Genomic DNA, 27,171 nt, shown 5'->3' with positions numbered 1-27,171 from the left:
TCCCTGCAGGCTTTCGCCATGAAATAGACAGTTATGAGAGGCTCTTTTATCTCTGATCAAGGAAGCAAATAAGAGTATTTCATTATGTTGCACTGTTTCTTTTTTTCTAGTAATTAATTAATTAATTCATCTAGCAAGTAATTATGTATCTTTCATTCAGAAATTCAAAGGAAACCTTCGAGAACCAGACACATGAACATCATGATTTTTAGTTACACCATCACATCATCATCTTTATCAGATCTAATCAATGTCAAAAATATTGTCTACTCCAATATTGACCATCCATTCATCATCCATCCATCCACTCATACATACATCCATCCATCCATCCATCCATCCATCCATCCATCCATCCATCCATCCATCCATCCATCCATCCATCCATCCATCCATCCATCCATCCATCCATCCATCCATCCATCCGCCCACTCATCCATTCATTCATCCATCCATCCAACCATCCATCCACCTATCATCCACCCATCCATCCATCCATCCATCCATCCATCCATCCATCCATCCATCCATCCATCCATCCATCCATCCATCCATCCATCCATCCATCCATCATCCATCCATCCAACCATCCACCTACCCATCTATCACTCATCCATCCATCCATCCATCCATCCATCCATCCATCCATCCATCCATCCATCCATCCATCCATCCATCCATCCATCCATCCATCCATTCATTCATCCATCCATCCAACCATCCATCCACCTATCATCCATCCATCCATCCATCCATCCATCCATCCATCCATCCATCCATCCATCCATCCATCCACCCATCCACCCATCCATCCATCCATCCACCCCCATCCATCAATCCATTCATCCAACCATCCACCTACCCACCCACCCATCCGTCCATCCACCTACCCATCCATCCATCCACCCACTCACTCATCCGTCCATCCATTCATCCACCCACTCATCCATCCATCCATATGTCCATCCAACCATCCATCCATCCACTTATCCATCCATCCACCTACCCATCCATCCATCCAGCCACCCACTCATCCATCCATCCATCCACCCAACCATCCATCCACCTACCCATCCATCCATCCATCCATCCATCCATCCATCCATCCATCCATCCATCCATCCATCCATCCATCCATCCACTCATCCTTCCACTCATCCATCCATCCACCCACTCATCCATCCGCCTACCCATCCATCACTCATCCATCTATCCATCCATCCATCCATCCATCCATCCATCCATCCATCCATCCATCCATCCATCCATCCATCCATCCATCCATCCATCCATCCATCCATCCATCCATCCATCCATCATTCATCCATCAATCCACCCTCCATCCATCAATCCATCCATCCAACCATCCACCTACCCATCCATCCATCCATCCATCCATCCATCCATCCATCCATCCATCCATCCATCCATCCATCCATCCATCCATCCATCCATCCATCCATCCATCCATCCACCCACTCACTCATCCATCCATCCACCCACTCATCCATCCATCCACCTACCTACTCCTCCTTCCACTCATCCATCCATCCACCCACCCACCCACCCACCCACTCATCCATCCGCCTACCCATCCATCACTCATCCATCTATCCATCCATCCATCCATCCATCCATCCATCCATCCATCCATCCATCCATCCATCCATCCATCCATCCATCCATCCATCCATCCATCCATCCATCCATCCATCCATCCATCCATTCATCCATCAATCCACCCTCCATCCATCAATCCATCCATCCAACCACCCACCCCCATCCATCAATCCATTCATCCAACCATCCACCTACCCACCCACCCATCCGTCCATCCACCTACCCATCCATCCATCCACCCACTCACTCATCCACCCACTCATCCATCCATCCATATGTCCATCCAACCATCCATCCACCCACTTATCCATCCATCCACCTACCCATCCATCCATCCAGCCACCCACTCATCCATCCATCCACCCAACCATCCATCCACCTACCCATCCATCCATCCACTCAACCATCCATCCACCTACCCAGCCATCCATCCACCTACCCATCCATCCATCCACTCAACCATCCATCCACCTACCCAGCCATCCATCCACCCACTCATCCATCCATCCACCGACCCACCCACTCATCCATCCATCCATCCGCCCACTCATCCATCCATCCATCCATCCATCCATCCATCCATCCATCCATCCATCCATCCATCCATCCATCCATCCATCCATCCATCCATCCATCCATCCATCCATCCATCCATCCATCCATCCATCCATCCATCCATCCATCCCACTCATCCATCCATTCATCCATCCATCCATCCATCCATCCATCCATCCACCCACCCACCCGTCCATCCATCCATCCATCGTTCTCTGTTCCTACCTTGAGTTGGTCATGTCCGTCTGTCCTCCCTGACTCTTCTCCAGCCCGAGCTTGGTGAAAATCCCCACCAGCACCATGATGGCCACCACTCCACAGATAATATACACGATCATGTGGGTCCGGTCCCGGTCTGGTTCCTCATGGACCTCTGTGACGGGTGCCGCTGGTTTTCCAGTGTTTGCCCACACAGGTGTGTCATAGTTGGAACAGGACGTCTGGTCCAAACTTGTGGACTTGAACTGGCAGCAGAAGCGGTAGAAGCAGGAGCCACAGCAGAACAAGTAGATACCTGCGTTACAGTTGAAAGGTGGGTCCCACTGACCCATGACATCATAGTAACCCCAGCAGCGGTTTCCATTGGCTGGAGCTGTTTGGTCCTCTGCGTCTGGTGTGGGCGTTGCCAGCGCTGCCTCCGGTAACACAGAGGGCTCCGTTGTCTGGTTGTTAGGAGAGACCTGTGCCAAAGCCTGACCCGATGGCCGAGAGTTCAGTCCACCCAGGGAGGTCAAACCCAGAAGAATGGCCAATGAGAAGTTCACCAGGAGCGGACGCATTGAGGTAGCCATCTTGGACTTGATATCTCAATGCTGATGTGCAATAGTTAATGACAGGCCCAACATAAAGCTCCTGGGTTTAAGAAACAACAAAGAAATAGAAAATTAAATATCCCTCTTGTCCAAAGGTTTAATTATAATCATTGAATGAATCTTTGAGCCTCAAAAGTCTTAAACATAGTAACAGTTTGATAAATCAAAATAGTTCTGTCTGGATTCATACTTTGAAGAACATAAAAGTGCATTTAGTAACTGATGTGGGACTTCATAATGCACACAGTTACAGAAACTCAATTTTCATCAAGGGACAAAACAAGTGAGGGGCAGAAATGAATCTCTCATCTCAACATGTTTCTAACGAGTGAATGAGTCCTGTGAGCAGTAGCTCACATGTACAGACACACCACAGTCCCTTGCAGTTTGCTGTGTGTGTGTAGGTGTGAATCAAAGCAAATTCCAAAATTCAGAAAATGTCACCTTTTCACAAAGCCATATGTCATCAGCAGACAGCAGAGGCGGTTGTAGACATAGACAAATCCAAATCCGGTGGCTTGGAGGGAATCCAGTTTAGGAGGGCGTGTTACCTACAAATGAACTTGCTTCTGGCATTTCCAGCAATAAGCTCCCCCGCTGAGTGGCTGAATAATCCGTTAAAAGTGACAACGCTGGGCTGCTGATGGCGCTAGCAGGAAAGGCAGATTCCTCAAACTCACAGATAGTCATGGATTCCCACGTGAAAGGTTTTTTTTCACTCCAGAGAAGGACTCCTATTCCTGAGTGGATAACAACTCTAATGCTCAAGACTGGATTCAAATCAGTTCTGATGTCCTGGAAAAAAACTCTGATCAAGAGTGCAGTGTTTTCCGCTGGAGTTGTCTGTGTCCTCCACTTCTCCCTCTCACAGCTTAACTTATCATCCTCCTACTCTTAAGGTAACTGTGCAAAGGGAGCTTTTTTATTTTTGTGGTGGGCATGTTTTCGCTGCCACCTTGGTCCACTTTGGGTAACGTTACTCCCTCTTTAAGAAATGCAGCTTCAGTCTGATGTCTTCATAAGTGATAATAAACAATCAGCTTTTATTTTCAGCTGCTCAATATTCTTCAGAGCATCACCAGGCTCTCGTCAAGCTGAAATCCTGTGGTGATTACAGTCCAAAAGCGTCTCTCTTGCACCTGAGGCGTGTTTTCTCTCACACGTGCGCACACATAACGCTCACATGCACACATTCACAAACAGCTCCAATCCCCCTGGTGACAGTACACTGTCAGTGTCAGTCTGTAGCTTTTAAGCGATACACAAGAGTCCAAAGGCTTTCTGTGCTCGGCGGGCGCATGCAGGGGGCTCCTGTTGCTGTTGCTCCGAGTGTGCTCCACTGAAACCCCTCCTCTCCCTGGATCCCAGGGTCTCTAACAGACCCAGGACACCAGCTGGGTACTATGTCTGTCAGCCTGCTCAGTCCTGCCCTACAAGTGCTCAGGCAAAGGGGAGAAGAGAGAGGGGGATGAGAGAGGGGAGGGCTGATGTTGTGATACTGAATCTCTGATCTTAATGTCTTAGTGCTGCTGCATCCGAGACGCAAGAGAAGCTGTAAAAAAAAAAAAAAGATAAATGTGCTGGAATTACTTGACCAGAATGGAGTGTCCCAACGTCATGGATCACGGCTTGCTCTTTGATGATTTTGTTTCACTTTCCTTGCTCTGCTCTCAGCTCAGGTTTTGCTTCTATGTCCCTTCTATCCTCTCCTGGATATTTTTTTTGCCTGTCTGTCTCTTCTACAACTTACCTCACCCTTTCCTCTCAGCCCCAGTGGGCGTTTTATCGTTGCTGAGGAAATATCAGCGTGGGGTCAGAGAGCCAGCGGACTGCCCTCTGCACTTTCAGCAGCGCTCTTGCACGAGCCTCGCTGGAATAATACTCCCCCAGCCCGCTCGGACGACAGAGACAAGTAGAGATGCGACAGCAAAACGGCACTGTAGCACCGAGGGCAGATGAAAAAATATCCTGTTTTCAAAAGAAGCCCCTTTGGGAATACAGGACTGTGTGCAGCAGACGCTCTTTGTTGATCTTATTGTTGTTGCTTCAACTATTCAGTTGCCAGTTTTTTCAAAATTTTCCATTTGCATCAGTGTATGTTTTTTTCCTCCACTGAGCAAAAAAAATAGATATTGAGATAAAAATCTCAAAACATTAATATGCAACAGTTTTTAGGCAAATGCTGCATATTATCTCCCAATTTCTCATGCAATGGATTTTGCTGTCAATTCAGTCCTTGTCCGGCTGCAGCTTCTTTGAAAACAGGCATAATTTGATATATATGTATAGGAATTTTATATATATATCATATGTATGTGTTTTCACTGGTGCTCTGCTTGTGGAATGCTCCAAACAGAAGTGTGGAGAGCAAGGAGAAGCAGTAGAATATTTTTTTTTTCATTCCATCCTCCCCCTTTGTTGTTCCTTCTTCATCAGTGTGTATTCCCTTATTTCCGCGCTGCCTCGGTCTGCTCAGTGCGTCTGTATCCCGTCCGCCGGTGATGCTCGTGATGCTGCGGCTGCTGTTCTCTGGCAGGACTGGATGACAAAATCTCACACACTCTCTCTCTCTCTTTCTCTCACTCCTCCCTTCCCCAAGTCACTCCTCCCTCTCTCGATCACTCCTCCCCTCCCTGTTGGTCTCTCTCTCTCTCTCTCTCTCTCTCTCTCTCTCTCTCTCTCTCTCTCTCTCTCTCTCTCATACACACACACACACACACACACACACATCTTTTGTGCACAAATGAGCGCAGCTCTCTCTTGCTGACTCTCCCTTTCACTCTCATCCTCCCTCACTCAATATGTGTCCCTGACACTCTCTTCTCCCAGTTTTGTCTTGTGTTTTTCTCTGGCTCCCTACAGAGACTCATTCCCTGTCCCCTTTTCTGTCCTCCATTCTGGTCCTGTTTGTCTCCATTTCTTACCTTTTCAGTTTGCTTTGTCCACCTCCCCCTGTCCCATACTTTCCTCTTCCCATTGTCCCCTCACTGTTGAGCTTTTATCCTTCTCTTTTCATTCTTTCCTTTCATTCTCTGCCTCTCTCGTCTGTGCTACTTTCCCTTCCCAAAATGCCCGCCAGATCACCAAATAAAAGCAGTGGTGCTGACTGAGCGGCAGGTTGTAATGCTTGTGTGTCCATGTGCGATGCATGTTTATGTGTGTGTGTATGGTTGGAGGGTGGGGGGGGGTGTGCCTCAGCGGTATTACTGCGCTAATACCTCTGCACATCCTCGTGTTTGTGTGAGCATGTCTGAAACATGTGTGGTACTGCAGTCTATTAGGGCTGATTTAGGAAAAAGAGAGTGAGGGATGGAGCGAGGAAGAGGAAGAGAGAGAGAGAGAGAGAGAGAGAGAGAGAGAGAGAGAGAGAGAGGGGGGGAAGCAGGAGGGAGAGAAGAGGGGAGGAGAGAGGAGGACAGAGCCTGCCAAAGAGAGAGGAAGAGAGAGGGGGTGGAGTGTGGGGGTTGACAGAAAGGAGCCGGGGAGGGAATGAGGAGAGGAATTATTTCAAGAAAGGGAGGGGGATTAAGAAACATGGGGATAGCTGGAATAGGAACTGACAGAGGGATAGTAAGAGGGAGTGGGAGAGCGATAGAGATTGGAAGGGAGTGCAGACAGGTAGGAGGAAAACCATCTCAAGGGAAGGTGACATTTTAGACCAAGAGAGAAAGAGGGAAGGAATATTTATTCAGGAAAATGTGCAGAGGAGAGAGACAGTCAAGGCCCCAGAAATGTGAAACATGGTGAAGCAAATTGTTATGAATTTTAAATAATCCCAGATATAATGTTGAATGTGAACTAGATTTTGAGAAAGAAAAAAAACAAGTAGTGCCTTTGAGTCTGACCATGAATGGGGCAAACCTCATCATTTTTGCATAAAAGCTTAAAAGCTTTCCTTTAATTTCTCTGTCACCCTCTTCTTCTTTTTTTTTTTAATCTTTTCTCATCAGTCCTTTTTCCTTCTCCCTTTCTCACACATTTACTACAGACGTTTTGTGTCGGAGCCATACAATTTTTTGTTTTTTTTGTTTTTCCTGCAAGCCCCTAGCTCATCACTTGCTGTTTGTACTCCGTCCAACCCTCTCGGCCTAAATTTGCTTAAAATCTCTGGCAAAGTGCATCAGGAGTTATGTCAAGGATACACACACATGCACACTTGAAAAAATCCACACAGACACTCATTCCAGCACGCTCTCCCGTGACTTCACACTACAGCTACGTGCCACAAATCAGCTAATCCTCCTTCCTGTCTGGCATTAAAGTGTCCTCAGCACATTTTCTCTAATTTAAAGCAGGTCAGTAATTTAGTAAAGAGATCAAAGTTGTTGGGCCGCCACCAGAGAAACGGGATGCTGCCTGTCGGTGCTCAGATGGGCAGTGAGACACGGGTGGTGTTGCCTGAAAAAACAGGAAGGAGAGAGGGATGAGATGGATGGAGAAGTAGAAAGATGTCCCTGGGGGAGAGAGGGAGGGCTGAGAGAACAGATTGAATGGGAGATCTTAAATCATTTCACACTCTCTCTGTCTGTGCATGGATGTCGTCTGTTAGCACACATTTTCCCCCTCTGTTGTCTTATTTTTGCTCTCTTTCTCAAAATACTGGTTTTTATAAAGATTTTAAGCCAAATCTACTGTCTGCGTCACAAACACGTCTAGTTGAACCTGTCATTGTACATATGTATAACACCTTCAGCTGGCAGAGGAGAGCATGTTTAAGAAGTCGCTGTCCTTTCATTCAGATGTAAAATTAATAGGATCAAGGCTGACAGTTGTTCCATATGCATAAATAAATGAATATATTCTCGTTATTATTTATGCACCTTTATTCACATGTAAGAAAATAAATACACAGTCCAAAAACTGTCAGCGTGGAGTGCTGCTCGGGTGTGTGAATTGTTGTCCTTCTGGTGCTCTTCAGTTTGGGGATCAAACAGTTTGATTTGAAAACTTGAAGAAATCTGAGGCTCTCAAGAGGGTGATTAATTAAGAAGCCTTTAATCAGTCACAGCTATTCAATCATAGTAAAAATCAATGTCAACGCATTTCAGCCTCTACGGCCTTCATCAGGGCAGGTATAATCACCCTCTTGAGTGCCTCAGATTTCTTCAAGTTTTCAACTCAAAATACATACATAATTAGCCTACAGTAAATACATATGCTGAGTTATTCCCACAAGATAATTATCGTCTGTTCACAAGCCTTATGGGACTTTAGGTGCTCCATATGAATGTTTGATTAAGAGGGTTTTGTTGATTTAAGTCATTAAGGTAAACGTGTTGTTGAAGTAGCCTCCCGAAGTGCACCTATTATGTGAGCACACGAGCGCTCACATGGGTGTGAGCATGTTAAAGTTGTTGCTGTTTCTGAGGTTGTGTAACTGTTCCTATGATAGCAAGTTTACATCCAAGAGTCAAGACTGTACCTTTCCATCTCTTTAATTTAATACTCAAAATTATAATCCTGCTATTTTCAACGGTTGTTCATAATTACTCATCTAATATGTTATTGTCTAATTTCAATCATGACAGGTTCCTACCTACGTTTCACAATAAATGTCTTGTTAAAAAAATGAAGTGCCTGATTTATGAAACATTTGCGTATAAAATCACGTACAAGCTTCACACCACCTGCAAAAAAATATCCAAGCAGATTTACCAACGACGTTCAGTGAAGATTGCGTCTTTCAAATGTGCAATTTAACACACGTTGTCCATTTTGTGTGTTTGCCTGCATGTATATCTAATATTGGGCATTTCTGCTTGAAGGTGCAAAATACTGGGAGGGAACATGCAAACAGAACAATTTAGCACCCGCAATGATATTTAGTAAACCTGAAAGTAGAAATAGGAGACGTGATTGTTGTATCTTTTCGTACAACTGAAAGGTATTAATCAAATGCGCAAATCTGGAGAGACGGTGGCTCTTATTGTGGTGAGAAGGAGATGCAGAGAAACCAAAGAATACGTAGAGAACGTGGTTTTATACCCGTGGAAACATTTTTGAGATGTCAGAGGGAAACATTACTCAGACATATCGTTAGTCCAGCGATGACATTTCTGAGTTGTTGAATGAACTGAATGATGATTGACAGCCAACAACAAGGAGGAGCCATGAAATACCAGTTGGCAGCTTTGCAGCAACACCAACTTGCGTGCCATGACCAAGTAGGCTGGCTAGACGTCATGGTCATTTCAGGTATTTCTGTGAGATCAGAGTGACAACTGTTTTATTTCACCAAACCTCAAGAACCAAATGTTTTACAAAAACATGACTAGGCCTTAAGCCTGAATAAAATAACTGCAGGTGGTGCGGTTGGAAATAAACAATAGGAAATAGGACAGGAAGTTTCAACAGAGGAAAAAACAAATCAGAAATTTGATCTAGAAGTAGGCTACACATCATGGAAGAAAGGGGGCCCACTTGAATGTAAAGTTGGCCTGAGGTGTCTATGTAAAAGGTTATTAAAAACATACATGACATTCGTTCAGCTAATCAGTTTCCCGTCCAATCTTAAAGTCACCAAGAATAGATATTAATGAATACTGATGTACTTTCAACACCTCTGTGTTTTTAATGTGGGCTATTCGTTTACATGTTGACAAATCAGCACCATGAAATTTCCTGCCACTTTAGTTTCTAGGTTTTTTTTGCATTTTACGAACAATAATAGCCTGAATTACTTAAAGTGCAAAGTTCTTTAGTGCAATAAAGTTGATTTATGAACTTTTAAGTGTGATGAGATTCTGTTACCATTATCACATTGAGGATGTTCTCTCTGCTCTCTAGTCTCCGCTCTTAACTCCTGCTCAGCGTCTAAACCTTTTCACCCTCATCTCCTCTCACATCTCCTTCTTATTCCTGTCTCCTTTCTCTCATCTCATGCTCTTCTTTTCTCATCTACTTTCTCTCCCTCACTTTTTATTCTCACCTCTCCACTTTCATTCACCCTTTATAAAAATTTTACACAAAAACGTGCGGGCGGTTTCCTGAAAGCCATCTTTGATCTTCTTCATCTGTCACCTGCCATCTCTGCTGCCTTCCCAAACCACATCTCTTTTCTTTTGGTTTGTCCTTTCCTGAGTCTGTCTTCATCTCTCACCTCGCCGTCCCATCCTCTCATTAAACTGTCTGCCGTGTCTCTAAGATTCCGGTGTATGTGCCACAACACGCCACGCTTGTCACTCCCACTCTGTTTTCGCTCGTGGGTGTGCAGACTTTTTTTTCACTCTATGTCGCTCCCTTTCGCTCGCTGCTCATCATTCCTGTACTCTCTGACTGTCACTCACTGCGGATTAGTTCAGGGTGGAGACGAGCAGGGAGGAAAAGGATGGACAGCAGCTCAGACATGGCTGTGAGGGGATACCGAGAAAGAGCATGGCCATGAACAAATCAAACAAAAATAAGAGACAGACCTACAAAATCCCTCAAGTGAAGAGTGAAATAAATATTAAGAGAGCTTAAAAAAGCAGCGAGAAAAAGATGAAGTGATTTGGGTGTAATGAAACAAAAGAGTTGGATGACATCTGCAGAGTTGATGGATGTCTGCGGTTGTAGGTGTGCTTTTCTTTTTCTTTTTTGTTAGTCACTGCCCTGTTCAGATGCCCTCCCACAAGCTTGTCCTTGACTGCAGGGGCCAGACATTGTATACCTGCCATCGATTGGGTGCAGGCACACACACACAGACATAGACACACACATTCATATTAATAGTTTCACACTTGCCTGAGCACTTGACTGCAGTGAAGCATATACACATATTTGTATGTATATGCCCTGTAGTGAATGTGTGTTTGTCAAGAAATAGTCCCTGTGTATCTGTGTTAAGTTAAGGCGACCAACTGCTGACTGTAGCAGACAGCTACAAGTGTGGTATCAATCTTCCTTTTTATTAAATAAGTATGTTTCTTCAACTTGTATGTATTGCAGCAGTATTACATATCTTTATAGCTAACCGTGTCTGACAGTTTAGTATTCCAGCCAGTATAAGTAGAGACTTTTTGTCCAATACTATCTAAAAGGTTAAAGACAGAAATAAAAAAAAACTTCTGGAAAGTATCGCTATCTCACTGATGCTTCTGGGCTCTCATCATTGCAGCTCTCTTCAAATAAAAGTTTCATTTGCGGATGAATCCCCCTGTGCAGCCCAGCTGGGTCTAATTCCCGGCTGTGGCATTTTTTGTACTGTGATCCCTCTTTGTCTGTAACCCTCTCAGCTTTCCCTCATTTTCAGTGTAAAAGAAAAGAGCTCACGCTGTCTGTTTCTCATGTCAGACTGAAAAAGAAAAGGGCCTGTTGTGAAAGGAGAGCCCTGCTTTAACCTTGCAGTAAGACAATGTGGGTCAGTTTAATTTCTATAGATAGATATATGAAAACTATTAAGTGTCTTAAATTTCCTGTTGTAGATTGTTCAGTTTATTATTAAAATGCATAACTTTGGGGTGGTATCATACTCGGTGTATCGAGCATACCATATCGAGCATAGACCATAGTCTATTCCTACATTAGCTCTATTTTCTATATGTTCCTCTGTATCATACATAAAGAAGAACGTTTTATCCATTTCCACTTTTCAAGGGCAGATCAGTGATTACTGGAAATGTAGTGTCATGATATTTTTCTGGAGCCACTGGTTAACCAGCCTGTCCAGTGTGTCAATTAGTTATCACACCGATCAGTCCACTACAGGATATCGTGTCACTGTTAACTTTTGCCTCATCTAGGTGTAAAGTAAGCTGACTTGGGTTTAGCCACCAAAACCACATGGTTAAGTTTAGGTAAAAACTTGTTAGGGTTAGGCTTAAAAAAAAACAACTACTTTTTAGGTTTATGTAAAAAAAAAATCATGGTTTAGGTTGAAATAAGTAATTTTACGCAAGTAACACTACGTACAGTGCATCCGGAAAGTATTCACATCGCTTCATTTTTTCCACATTTTGTTGTTACAGCCTTATTCCAAAATGGATTAAATTAATTTTGTCCCTCAAAATCCTACACACACCGTAATGATAACGTGCAAATCTTTTTGCAACATTTCTGAGTTGTTGAATGAACTGAATGATGATTGACAGCCAGTAACAAGGAGGAGCCACGAAATACTAGCAATGTCAAAACTTCTTACGACTCAGCATTTTCCTGCCTCTGGGTCGTTCCAGCGTATCGCTCCTTGGATATCCCACCGTCCTGTTATTCAGGTGTGCTGTCATAGATCCTGAATGTGTCCCGCAGAATTCACGGATAGCTTCATAAAGTTCCTGAGCACTCGTGAGGCACTGAATGAAAAACCACCTGCTCATCACAGAGAACTGGACCTGCTGATCTGTGTTTGTTAGAGGATCTCATCCACCGTCCCTCCTGTTTTATTTGCCGACGTTTTATTATGAAGCCTTTTTTTTTCGCCTTTTTGGTTTTCCCACAGTATTGACTTTCTTGCCAATAATCTCCTGTAAAGCGTTTTGTTCTTGTTATACTGTATTTATATTTCTTAATTTCAATGGGATCAGATTTCCTTTCCCTTTTGTGGTCATTCTGTGTTTTTCATGGCTGGAATCACTTTAACACGTGCAAACCCCTCATTTAAATACAACCATTTGCACCTGATTTCAATGACGCAATTACTCTTAGTAAATCACCCACAAAACGGGTGCAAACAAAATTTGCAAACTTTTGGAAGGAACACGCAATTTAGTACCTGTTATTTGAGATCTTAGTAAATCAGGCCCTCTGTCAACCACTCTGAAAGTCAACCAGAAAACCAACATACCACACCATGTTTTTGCCCAACTGCTGGTGACCTCAGCTTAACATGTATCTGACTGTGAATACTCCTTAAACATACACAAATAGAAATTGTATGCACTTACAGTATATAGCACTTTATTACCTTTGCAATCTCAGAACGCTTTGCACTGTTCACACGCACAATCTTTCGATTAATGGGTAACCCGCTCTACCATCTGAGGCACAGCTGCCCACATCACGCCATGATAAATAATGAATGGATGAAAATGAATGATCAAAATGAGTCAGCAGAGAGCTTCCAATCATCTTACTGGACCACCAAAGGCCATCACCCGGATGACTAGTCAGCTAGTAGTCGTCAACACAGGATTATCCTGCTGCTCCTCTGTGGGAGGTCTGTCATTATTAGCTGTCTGTCTCTGGTTCATCCTAATGCAGTCTCAGTCCCCTGCAAAGCCTTCCAACTGTGTGTCTGTGTGTGTGTTTGTGTCAACAGGGGCAGCCACAGTAACTCGATCAGCCAGTCAGAGATGAGATCTGTCCTCACTTGTACTTCAGAAACAGGGACAGAGTGAAAAGAGCTGCAGAAAGTGGGTGTGCTAGAGAGAAAGATAGCCATGTCACACAAAGGTGAACAAAAAACAGTGGAGGTGGTGTGGGAGGTGGAGGGAAACAGTAGGCCAGGAAAGAAGATGAGGAGATAGGAAGCTTAAAAAAAAAAAAAGAGGTACACAAGTTGACACATTATGAGAGAACAGACATGTAAAGGGACCCACATCTCTCCTGCATAAGGGCAACACCCAAAGACAGTAGCAAGGTTATTAGTTATTAGTTTTGCATCTCTCTGATTGATTTGTGCTCATTTTGAGTCTCGCTTTGTCTCTCTTAATTATTTTGGCATACTTTTTGATTACTTTACATATCTTAGCTGTGATTTTGTGTTATTTTTTGTCTTTTTAATTCTTAAAACTCTAATTTTGTTTCTAATTTTATGGTATTTCTGCTGTTATTTGGCATCTCATAATTTTAGGCTCTTTTAGCATTTGTTTGTGGTTGTTTTTTGTCTATTTGAGGCTGTTTTCTGCTCCTTTGCATATTTTTGTGGTCATTATACGTTTCTTTTTAATAGTTTTGCATCTCTTTAGAGTAATTTAATTTCCTTTTCAGTAAGAAATGTTCACTTCCAACAGACACTCTGATACAGGTACCTGCTGACCTCTTCGGTCCCTGCTCCTGTGCCCCGCAGGCAGTCAGTAATCAGATAGAGCATCCAGTCATCCTGAAGTCACAAGAATTTACGACACGGAACACCACAGATATATAGATAAACTCCAAAAAGCGTTCACGTCATAAAACTCACCAGGCCGAATATAAAACATAAACTCCCCTTTTAAGCTTGGGTTTGACTCTGTGTCATGCGGCGAACCAGCTGACCTCTGACCCTTCTATCAGCCCCACAAGAGCAGGCTCAGAGAGTGGTCATCAGACACTTGACCCTGCCTCCAGCCTGGCCATTCATAAAAACTGCAAGCCTCAGACTGAAGCGGGCTTTTTCTCTTCTTCTGATCAACCTTAATATTAATCATTAGCCCCTCTCTGTTTAAATTAATCTCACTTTCCGATCGGCTTATACTGACGACGCTCTATATTTTTAGAGGAAGAAGAGGAACTGTGGCACAGCAGCCGCCAAGATTGTGGAAAATTCAAGACAGGGATTTGAGACTGCATCATTAAAAAGTAAGTTCATTAACTTGATTCATGTTCATGTTCAAGTCGCCAACATTTCCACTTGCTTGCTCTTTGTACAGTTTGCAACAGTTACAAAAATCTCAATTTGTTTTTGTGTGTGTATTGCCTTTTTATGGCATATATAACTATGCTGCTTTTTTAGCCACCAAGCTACCTAACACCAGCTATAACTATCGCTAACGATTTAAGTATTAACCCCAAAGATCGGGGACCACCGACTCAGCTCCGGAGGGTGACAGCAGGTTGCCGCATTTGTGTTAAGATTCATCAAAGGTAACTTTGCCATAAAAGTATTAAGCGTTTTTCACCATGCAGAGTGTCGTTTGTACTCTCCCGGGTTCTGTACAGTGTGTATTTATTGTGTTTATCATGTCAGTTTCTGTCATTACAGTGTAATTAACGTTAAGTTTAGCAACTACTATTTATCCTCTTTCATGCGCACACTGAAAAAGGTGAAAGCATTTAAATGAATGTGGTGGACTTCTTAAAGTTTAATTTATACTGGATTTAAAATTGTTTTAATCTTGCCATTATGTCTATTTTACAGAAAATATCTAAAAATGATGGTTTGTTCCATCTTTGTCTGACGCTTTTGTTATATATGTGTTCAATTGAGGCAATCCACTATGTTCACCTAACTGATTCTTAATCTTCATTTATAGGTACATTGTCCTATTTACACAACATAAACATGCAGAGGCTTTAATAATGGTAAGTGCTGTAATATTTATTTTCTTTTGTGTTGCTGTTAGAGCCCTAAATTTGCATTTTTGTTACATTTCCAAAACAGTTGAAGAGTTTGAGTTATAGAGAAGAAAAAAAATATCAGTTCATTTTTAATATGTAGACTTTTAGAGCATCAGACAAAGATTAGAAACACAGTTATTTGTTGTTTAGTGTTAGCCTGCATGGTCCTTGTATTTTAAGACCTATCAACCAAATTGAAGTGATAGCAGATTTAATTCCATCATGTGTTTTTAATTTTCTTTTTGCTTACATCTTAACTGCAGATTGCTTTATTGATGTAACTAATGATGATCTTGGTGTACATTAAGACTTTCGCGCACAGAGGACATGAAGTGTCTGTGAAACAGTCTAATGTGAATTAAATACTTTTGCTTGAGGAAGATGATCCTGTCAGGTGGGACCGATGGATACATTAAAATCAAGTAAATCCAAAGAACTTTTTTTTTCAGTGGAAGAGGCCTGTCTGGACGACTGGGACCACCCTCCAGTAGGCATAATCTATCTGAGTACTTTAATCCATTGGGTTGATGTCTGATAGCGATTTATCCAATTCTAAATTACTTAAATCTCTAATTTACATCAGGAACTAGTTCCGTTTTCAATAACCTAACTATTATTCTTCCCACCATCACTCCACTGTAGTTTAGAAATCCTGTTCATCACATCCATGATCCATATACTACAATATATATTCATATAGTTTATTCTTGGTGTAAATATTGTTCAATAAATATCCTTATAGACCAAGCACTTGTTGTTGTGTATTTCCTGGAAGAACTTGAAAGAAATCCCTGAATGCAGAAGTCACGGTTCAGACTATGTTGACTGATCACTTGTATGTTGGCCTATACAGCCTATTAAAATCAAATCTTAATTGCTTCATGCTAGACAGAAAGTGGTGCCCCGAATATAAATCAAATCCACTACAATGATGTCAGGGGCTTAAAGAAATGGAGAACAAGAAGAGCAGGAATGAGGAGAGTTGTAGTGCAGAGACCTTGTTGATGTAGAGACTCCCTCCATTGCTCGCCTTTGCTCTTTCGCTCTCTCCATCTGCAAAACTTTTGTGACACAAAGCGGATTTGTAAAATCCAGGAGGCTTTCATTGCAGCTCAGTGATGTGTGCACGCACACACACACACGCACACGCGCACACGCGCACACACACACACACACACACACACACACACACACACACACACACACACACACACACACACACACACACACACACACACACACACACACACAACCACAGACGAAGGTGTAAAGCCTTTAAGTTAGCATGTTTGATAAGTTATACAGTGTAAGGTTTAGAATTCACATGTATTAGGACATGTAGTATTCCATAATTAATCTCTCATTAATTTTTTTAAGGGTACGTGCAAGCAGTACTGTGGTTCTGTATGTGCTTGTATCTGTGAGCACTCAGTTTGAATTTGTGGATTTGGGTGGATTAGCCTACTTTAGGGCTGATGTTTTCATCACAGAGGCTCCTCAACTTGTGGATGACTCATATTTGGTCCAGTACCGCTGATGACATCACTGTTCATCTCAAAGTGCCTCTCCCTGGAGCTATTTATCCAACTCTATATTTATCATCTTATCGCACTTACAGAAACACATTCGAACTTGCGCAGTCAATTACCTACATGCTATGAAGAGCCCAGGAGCACCTTTAAGCTTTCATGAAGGACTATAAACCAGAGAAAATCCCTTACATTTGAAAGCGTGTAAATACGTGACATATATTGGAACGCAAATTTACTCTGGAAGGATATTTTTCCTTATCTAATCTAAAATATTCATGCTGAGATAGCAGTATCAAAATCCGGGCTTCCTCTTTAATTTGATTCTTTAAACTTCTTCAAAGGGAAAGTCGAGTCAAGGAGGCTTATGGCAATGCCTGAGTTACTGAATCTTTTTTTTTTTTTGTAAGAGGAGTGAAATTGTGGGAGCGTTTAATGGTTGAGCTCAACACTGAAATATTCAAAATGACCCCAAAATAATTTATTGTATCCATTCAAATATGTATTCAGAGAGGTCCAACATCCATAATTCAAAAAGACAGTCCTCATTTAGTCACGATATGTGTGTAATTAGCAGTTCTGGGTGACATACTTTGTATGTATCTGGTGTCAGTGAACAGTAGGAGCTGCAGCCTTTCGGGTTCTTATTGTTCTCAAACAACAGAGACAAACAAGTGGTTAGAGCGCCACTGTAACTATTCCTCTTTGACAAATTCAGCTACTCAACCTAGAGCTTTCCTTTATTTTATTGCCTTAAAAGGAGCATTTACCGAGGATGCTCTGAAGATAACGGTTCAGGTTGGCAGCACATTTTTGTACATCAGAGATTTATTGGAGCCACAAGTGATTTTATGGTCCTGATAAATCCCTGATGTTGACAGCAAACTTTCCCCGCATAGAGTAAGCTTTGAAAACAGTTGTTACAGCGAAACCAGCTTCCCTCCAAGTGGATTAAACACCTGCAAGGTGTAGTCAGTCTTATTTGTCTCTTTTATATTCCAAACTCGTTAGCCTTCAGAGCTGACTTTGCATAGAAGCGAGGAATGGCGACAGAAATGTTTTCTTCGCCATCATCAAAGCGTGCTGCAGTGACCTCATTATCCCGTTCAAAAATGTCAAAGCTCTTCTGCAATGGGTTCGTCACAAGCTCCATCTCCACTTTTCACAAACAATCTGTGAGATCCTCCTTTGTAGCTAGTCGGCTTTTTCCTCTTCCAGCGCGGAGAGGAAAGAGATTCCATTACTATTTGGTTTCATTTACAGTCAGCTACACTGAACACATGTTTTTTGTATGTAAGATATTGACCCTGACTTCACTGAGTGACTTGAATTAACCTGCTCTACAATACACCTGCACGTAGACATTTCAGTCTGACCCCAGGTAGCTGTTACCTCAAAGCTGGGGTCGCGTAGGGTTACAGTGCACGAGTCAATTTACGCGGCAGCGGGACAAAAACATATCAGGTTCCATTAATCCAGCCGTGGTTACCCGGGCACGGCCGATGGAGCATTGACCGTCATGTTATCCGGGATGTCTGAGGCAACAAAGGAAAAACAAAAGCAGCAGGCTGCTGTACCTGAGCGGAGGCCACCAGTGATGCATGGATGGTAAAGGAAAAGATAAGAGTCAGCAATGATGAATTAAAACAGAAATGAGGAAACATTAATACAACAATCAGAAGGGAAGTAATATCGATCATTTTTATTCAGATTTTCTTCTATTATTTATTCTTGTTTAGACTATTTCAAAGCTCTTTTTAGCGGTTTAAGTCAAACCTCTTTGAACCTTCTCCAAACTGTCCAAAATACAGCTCCTCGACTTTTAAGTGGACACATGGACATAACAAGAGATCACATATCACTCCGATTCTATCTTCGCTTCACTGGCTTTAATTAAGTTTTGCATTCACCTTACTTGTTTCTAACTTTTGAAACTCTCCATGGTCAAACACCTCATGTGGATCTCCTCCTTCCTTATACTGTACGCCCAATCGTGCTCTTTGGTCTGCTGATAAAAAATGACTGTCCATCTCTTTTATTTTGATAAAACTACAAATAATATGCTTCAAGGGTTAACTGTTGGGGGTATTTTCTGAGCTTCCCTAAAGGATTCCCCTGTTTTGAAAATGAAAAAACAAAACAATAGTCTATGGGTCACATCTGTCATTCAGCGAACCTAAAGCAGATGTTTTTTACAGGCAGACTTAACGTCTCCCGGTGGACCGCAGCACCAACACATCACAGAGATGATTGAAAAAGAATCTGACAAACACAGCATTAAGATTTACTTGGCTTGATAAGATCTATTCAAGTACCAGATCTCATTATCCTATCACACATATCTCAGTCAGTGTTCACACCCACACACAGCTTCACAGAGACACTCACACCATATGCCATTTCTATATACAAAGTGTAGGAAGGTATTTTAATGCTGTGTGATTTCACCGGCTTTTACCACAAAGAAATTCAGATTCAAAGTGTCTGTGGTGAACTCATTAACTCACAAGCACATAGAGTACTACAGTATTTGTCTCTGTCCCTCTCTCACACTCTCTCTCTCTCTCTCTCACACACACACACACTCTCTCTCTCTCTCTCTCACACACACACACACACACACACACACACACACACACACACACACACACACACACACACACACACACACACACACACACACACACACACACACACACACACACACACACACACACACACACACACACACACACACACACACACAGACACACACACACAGAGTCACAGTCTCTCTTTGCATCCAGTTAACCCTTGAGCCATAACATCATTAACGGCCTTTACAAGGTCATTGTAATGTCTGTAGAGACACTTGACACAGAGACACTGTCTGACACACACACACACACACACACACACACACACACACACACACACACACACACACACACACACACACACACACACACACACACACACACACACACACACACACACACACACACACACACACACACACACACACACACACACACAGTTTCACTAACGAGTGAGGCCTTAAATTTTACACCAGCACCATAAAGGTTTATCGGAACTGCGATCAATAGTGTATGACTTTCATTATCTTTGTGGTTGATAATGTAATCACACTGAGAACTGCAGCACAATCCTTTATTATCATAATCATTGCTGTAATTGTTATTGATGTAAGTGGATGGATATTTAAAGCACAGTGAGGCACTGCTCTCATCCTCTGGAAGATCATTCAGTGTGAGAATCTGTGAAGACACAAACTGTGGCTGTGTCTCAGGCTAAGCATTACATTAAACATGACTGAGCAATGTCAATAACATACAGAACTTCTCATGTGCAAATTGATTTATCAAAAAAATGTGGTTTAACAAATTATTACCTACTGTTCATTATTAAAGTCTATTCATATCTGTGTTGAGGACCTACCACACTAATCATAATTACATTTGACTTTGCTTTGATAATGAGCAGTGCAGGTGTTAACCTCTACTTTCACTTTAAATAAGTGAATATGTGTTATAAAGAATTAAGTGAAACTGTTTCAGTCGACTGTATTACACCTTTTGTTACTTGAAAATTGGTGTTGTGGAGTTATAAATATGTGAGCTCCTCATCTCTGCAGGAATGCATGTGATCAAAAATATGATATCTCTGGTTCTGCGGTATTGATTTCGATCCTCTTGTTTTTCTTATAGTGCTTAATTTGAATGAGACCTACATTCAAAATATTATAAAAGTATTATAAGCAAACACTCTTAAAGTGTCAAAACTGTAAGTAATTATGCAGAAGGGTCAAATGTGTTGTTGAGTATTTTATTTAGTTTAATCTGTAATGATACATCATATTTAATGTAGTTAAAGGATTTATCTGCAAGGTAACGTCCAGATGCAACAAGATTAGCTGGCAATTGAGCAAGTATCTCAAAACACTATGGCTGCTAAAGTTCCCAATAAAGAAAGAAAATAAGGGGGCAAGATAGTCAAGTGTTTGATGAGGTAGCTCGTGATTGTTCCAATTATCCATAATGTCTGTTGTCATGTATAGGCTCAAAGAAGTAAAGGAAAACAGTAATGTGATGTGTGAAATAGACTTCATAGAAAAAATATAACACTTTGGGTCTCTGTAATTAATTTGAGTCAGTCAAGGGTTCATGTCTGCAGCTGAAAAACTCTCAGCCAGTCGCTAACCCAGGGTTAAGATTAACTCAGGCTAATGTGTTTGAGTGTGTGTGTAAATCTCTATGACTGTTTTCTACATACAAGTAGATTCCACTGCAAAAGCAAAACAGTATTTTTTGTTATTGTACATGTTATTATCTCTTAATCCCACAGCATCCCCATACATCTGCCTCCTGACTCATCAGTCAACATATGGCACTGTCACAAATCAGCAGCTGGGCATCAAGGTCCATTTCCCAGGCTAAGGACTGCTATTTTCGGTGGATTTTTGTCTTGTCAGGCAAGTAACATATAAGGAGATGATGCCTGACAGCATAATTACAGGCAGGAATGTAAAGCAAGTAATCGGTTCCCATGAAAGTCGTGAGTCATCAGAAGGCATTTTCCTGTAAAACAGTTGTATTTTTAAAGATAGAGATGATCTTTCTCATCAAGTATTTTGAAGTTGTATAAATGCATAATTGGGAGCCATTCTGCTGATTGTCAGTGTGGGAGACGAGAGGTTGTATCCTATGAGCAGAGTATGGTGTAGGGATTTAGAGTGTGATTGTATTTGACATCCTGCTAACAATCCCCCTGTTGGTGAAAGCATTTAAAGGTACAAATAGCAAGATGTTTCACTTTAAGCTGGGGGCACATAACACAATAATAGCATCAGCTGTCAGCCGTGAAGACACTGTGGGGAAAGTGAGCTTTGGGCTTGTTGGAGGAGCTGTTGAATTGAGGGAGGCAACACAACACAAAGATGGAGAAAATGTAAAGAGAAGAGGAGCTGAGGGACGGAGAGGACTGGGTGAAAAGAAGGTGCCTTTCAGTTTAATTAGCGGTGGCAAATTAATTAGCAGCAGGATGTGAATTAATTAGTGTTCCAAAGGCAATTTAAAGGTAATGCCATAAGGAGCCACTGTAGAGGTCCCATAAGACTTTACAGTTTGTTGCAGCCCAAACATTATCCTATTAATTAGCAATTAAATGCTTCTTGAATCCCCCTTTCTATCAGTCTCAGTGTTTTTCTGCTCCTCTATCTATTCTGTTTGTCTCTGCTTTGTCTCTATGGCACCTTGAAGAAAAAGAAATGCCACACTCCTGCTGATATTTACAGTAGGAGTCCTCGTTGAGTGCTTGAATCTGTGTTACGCATTTGTGCAACTCACTAATTTTTCTGTTATGCTTTTTTTCTGGTAATCCATTGCAGCATTAAAAACTAGTTCCCCTCGGGTCTTTTTTTTCCACCGATAGAGACACATGGGTTTTTGAAAAAAGAGTAAAAAGATAAAGCAACAGATTTTTAAAAGCCATCTCCTGCCCAATACTCTCACTCCTTTACTTTCTGCTGCCTGCTTTATACATCCAACCTAATCAGGTTTGTGTAAGTGCACAGCACAGTGCACAAAACATTGTCGGATTTGGTTTTCACACACAAAATAAATAAAAATAAGGATCGCACTGTTGCATGTGTTGATGCTGAAGCTCAATTCAATCACTTGAATTTATGTGATTCAGTGCAGTAAAGGAGCACCGTGGGGCTTCTCCACACTAGTCATGTCTCATAGGGACACGACTGTTAAAATGTTGTAGCTTTTTGTATCACATAATACCCTCCTCCTCTCTTCCCTCTCAGCAATATATCCTGCAATATTCAAGAATGTGGAGCAGATCCGAACATAAAAAAGTGTTTTCATAAGGAGACTTCAAATGCGTGTGATTTTTATTGAGGTTAGCAGCAAAGGACTGCAATGAGATTCCATCAATGGAAAGCCTTTTCCTGAACTCTCGGCAAAATCTCCTTGAGGTAAGGATTTATAGTTGGCCTGAAAGACAGAACGACAGAATTGTAATGGCATATTAGGAAGACTAATGGTGTGTTTCAAGTGGTGTACTTCCTGTAGTACACTCACATACAGTACTCTTACATGCCAGTATATTTAAATGTATAGTATCTATTTCGACAGAGTTGTGTTGTCTCAAATCACAAATTGACGTTCTGCACTTATTGGAAATAACTCTAACATTTGATTGCCTGCAAATTTTTCGGCAACTTTAGTTCATTTACCCAGAAATAAACATGTTTTCTGGTTTACATACACAAAAAACATGGCGTATGGTGATACTTAAATAAACACTTGTGAGATGTTCTATAACAGCTGCAACTTCCTCAGACGCCACAGTTTGAAATACTTTAGGTCGCTAGTTCCTCCCTTTCAGCTATGTAGCCAAGATGGCTACCGTTGAGGGACAAAAGTGTTCATTGTTTAATACTAAATTTGTAAGCGTTTTGAGTGCACCATCCGGGTACTTGTAGTGCACTGCATGTTGCCACACTTCTTAGTGTAAAAGCATTTATGCACTCAAAATGGTGATTATTAGAATGGAAGTACGCCATTTGGGACAAATATAAGAGTCTAATGCCATGCTGATCGCCTGTAAGGCTGCATTAAAGCACAACGGTGCATTCAGATATATACTAACATGAGTATGCTGACATGCTCGTAGTGACAATGCTAGATGGTATGTTACGCATCTTAGTTTAGTTTATTATCATTCATCCTGAAGGAAACATGAATGTTGTTACCAAATTTCATGGCAATCTGTTGAACAAAGTTCGAGCCATTTTACTCAACTATAAAGTTATCACTGATGGAAACCTTATTGGATCGCCAAAATTATTATCATATACAGTATCATCTGGCAACCTTAAATCACCAGACAAAATTATGTGCTTATAGCAGAGAGATATTTCACTGGATGTGAAAACTTTGTTTTACAGTTTAATAATGGTTGATGAATAGGGAGTAAAAGGGGAAAACGGAAAGTTAATCCTCAATAAATGCCTCCTCAGAATTGCAATCCACGAGGGCAGAAAGATCACTGACACAATACCTCATGCTCGTTGGATTGTCTCTTTAGAGTAGGTATGATAACGTAGGTTGATACTTTTGTTTGACATAATGAATGTGGAGAAAAAGACGTGGCTGCATTGTTGTAGCAGCCATACAGTATATACCACATGGTATACATTATTTTGTCATTTCAAGGTGCACTTCCTGCACTGTCCATCCCCTTTACTCTTTAGCCTTTGGCAGCATTAGCTTTTTCAGGCATGTTGACTCTTTTTAAAAAAAAAATTGTTATCCTCCTTGATGATTATTCTCTTTGGCCTCGCTTGGCTCTCGGAAAAGCAGCTCAAGCATCATCCATGTTAGGGTCAGCGAGTTGAATCTGTCGTCTGTTTTCTTCTTCTTCTCTTCCTGACTGAACCTGCGGAAGCAGCGCACCTTCTGCCCTTCAGGCCAAGACGTGATTGGTGGCCCTCCAGTAACCATGGAAACCAAGACAATAGAACAAAAGGATGAGGTGTCTCTAAGATGAAACAAATAGAACCATGAAACTAATTGTCATCCAGACTTTTAAAAAATACTTCTTTTCATTTCTTTCTTTACATGTGTGTTTTATATGACCTTATCCTGTTATTGGCGATGTACCATGTAAACCTTTTTATACTTGAATGTTTCCACTTATTATATTTCTGTGATCTCTGTAAATAAATCGCATTAAATCATTAAATGTAGAATAGACAGAAAGAAGTAAATGTGCAGGGGCAACCTGCTTGAAATACTGTTGACATCATGATCGTTATTTTAAAAAACAGCAACAGCTTTTACACATGCAGTTTACCTCAGCCTCCAGCTACATGTAGTCGTATCCTTGTAGACGGCTCATCAAGATGAGAGGCGAGTGTCGGGTTGTGAACCAACCGAGCAGAGTCTCAGGACTAACAATGTACTTTCTGCCCCAAGGCATAAAGCTGCATTATTCTAGCTTTTAATTCCTAGTCTGGCAACTCTCTGCTGACTTTTCAGAGAAAGTGAAAAGCAAGCAGTTTTTGTTTATTTTTCCTTTCTGGACTGCAGTCAATTTGTAGAAACTCGAAAGGCTTCTTCCCACACATTCGTGTAGCTTGTCAGCAAAGCAGCTGGCTCACAGTGCTCTCTCTCCCTCCTGGGTTTACAAAAATCCAAGAGGAAATACAAAAATGATCAGACTTAATGGGCCTCAGTTTTCAGTTGCTGCTTCATCCGCCAACTCAGAAGTAGTACTTTAAGACGCAGCAGCAGGACAGTAAAAGCCCTCATGTGGCAACACGGAGGGCTTCCTTCATCTCTACCAGCTTGTACAGCGTCAGGCTGTGGCTGACAATCGATTCTTACAGCTGACTATGTGGAGTCATGCATGGTCCTCATTCTCACACAGCTGCCACCCAGCCATTGACCACAGTAGACTCTGATCAATGTTAATGACTCATCATGTGCAACATTGCTACACCTGTTACATAACTTCCACATTTTGATCATTTAGCACTAAAACATGACACGAAAATGACTGCTACACTATTTGTAAGCAGAGTATTTTTACTCCACTACACTTTTCTGAAAACATTTAGTTGCTGGTTACTTTGCACATAAAGATATTATGCAGTATTACATGTTAAACTACCCACAAGCGTACATAGAGTTCAAACTAGCACTTTAAAATGCTGCTTCAATGCATCACTGCATGCATCATCAATGCATCAATAATAATTTAAAATTGTCATCATATTATGACACTCTCGGAATGGCTCACTCTACTTTTAAGATTTATGAACATCATTTTTAGTTGAGTTCAGTACCGTAACATTGAAATTTGGACTACATCTGACACTAAGTGATCACATGCCCCTCATCTGACTGGAAATGTTTCAGTCCAACAAAATGTTTTTTTTTTTGTTGAATTCATGAAATACAAATTTTATGTAGCTTTGACTAACAGTCATCTAATTATATAGAGTAGAAAATAACAAATGAGTGAAAAAGTACTGTCACCACTGTTCTTGGTTAAATGTCAAAAAAGTAAACATGAACTTGAAGCATGAGCTGGAACATGTTTACTTGTGAGATGTCTAACCAAAACTTTTCCTGAACACAGTATTTTAGTTTATTATAAATACAGACATGAATCCAGGAACGTGACAAAAGCAATGGCAGTTTCCTATTTCCATTTTACTGTCAGCTCAGATGTTTTCAGATCATCAGTTACTGTATTTGAAGTTTAGCCATCCTATTTCCCCAACCTGTAAGTGGTTTTTGTTTGTACCTCACCAAACCTTGTCCATAGTGCAAACATACATGCATGTTTGTCTGGAGGGAAATTAAAAATAGTGTGTTGTTAACCTGTGACATCTGTAAGCTACAAGAATGAAACACTTCCTGGTTCTGAAAAAGCCTTTCCAGTCAATAGAGTCCAATTATTCAACAATTGTGTGAACTTTAAAGTTTTATCACAAAGCCATGTACTTGTGTACAATATTAACATAAGTTATTTATGTTAGATAAAATCATGAAAAAAAAAGAACAAAACAAAAAAACCTGAGTGTGACTGTTCATATGTGTGGGTCAAGATTCTCCTGTGATGTTGTTTACATGGAGTCTCAGGATCCTCATTAAATGATTCTGATGAGATACAGATATGTCGGGCCAGCAAATCTGTGAGGGGAGGATAATAATACCGCGCTGAAGTCAGCAATAAATCACAGACTGATAAGGTCAGTGTCTGAATAATGATCATAATAATGTGATGAGTCCCAGTCATGAGACGGAGCCAGCGGACATTTTCTTGGGCATAAAATGGCTAGAGTGGAGCTTATACACGGAACACTGGTGTAAATATATATATATATATACTGTATGTGTCTGTCTGTGTGTGGCCGGGTCTGGTGCATCTGTATTTGGATTTACATGTGCATGGCTTCCCTGGCATCCACACACCCAGCCAGAAAACAATAGCTCTGCTGAATATAGAGCATCTGCATTTTACCTCTTTCCTTCCTCTCTCAAACACTCTCTTGTCTCTCTAACATGTTACAAGATTCCTCCTCACTCTTACTATTTGTCCTTGCAATCTCTCATCTTTTCAGCTATGCTGGAGGCACGGCTCCAGGGAAAGTTAGTCTGAATCCAACACTTTGATCCTCTTGGATTGCCATGAAATTTGGGTCGACTTCTATGATCACAAGCGGATCAGTCCTCATGACTTTGGTGATTCACTGACTTATCTGCTCAATTATACATCCCTTTAGTTCATGACTAGGCACCTCAAGAAGTACAACTTACTGAATGCTGATATAAGCTTTAGTGTCCAAACAGTAGTGCACATGTTGTTAATCTACAACAATCTGCAATGAAATTTCAAAT

At 41.5% G+C, this 27,171-nt stretch overlaps 1 protein-coding gene across 1 annotated transcript in view; it reads right to left on the bottom strand.

Annotated features, from left to right (window-relative positions):
• The window catches only part of LOC138622550 (protein shisa-8), a 104,843-nt gene extending 99,253 nt beyond the window's left edge, over positions 1 to 5,590 (bottom strand). Inside the window, exons 1-2 of the mRNA XM_069701434.1 lie at positions 3,432 to 5,590; positions 2,401 to 3,027 (exon numbers count right to left, since the gene is read on the bottom strand). Of these exons, the coding sequence (XP_069557535.1) occupies positions 2,401 to 2,966 (566 nt within the window). The 5' untranslated portion in view covers positions 2,967 to 3,027; positions 3,432 to 5,590. The remainder of the gene's footprint in view (positions 1 to 2,400; positions 3,028 to 3,431) is intronic.
• Positions 5,591 to 27,171: the final 21,581 nt, after the last annotated feature.

The sequence above is a fragment of the Brachyistius frenatus genome, unplaced genomic scaffold (genome assembly GCF_029030835.1).
Source record: "Brachyistius frenatus isolate BFR_SWC_R1_liver_20210118 unplaced genomic scaffold, ASM2903083v1 Contig_36, whole genome shotgun sequence".
Classification (NCBI taxonomy): domain Eukaryota; kingdom Metazoa; phylum Chordata; class Actinopteri; family Embiotocidae; genus Brachyistius; species Brachyistius frenatus.
This window is presented reverse-complemented; position numbering and strand designations above follow the sequence as displayed.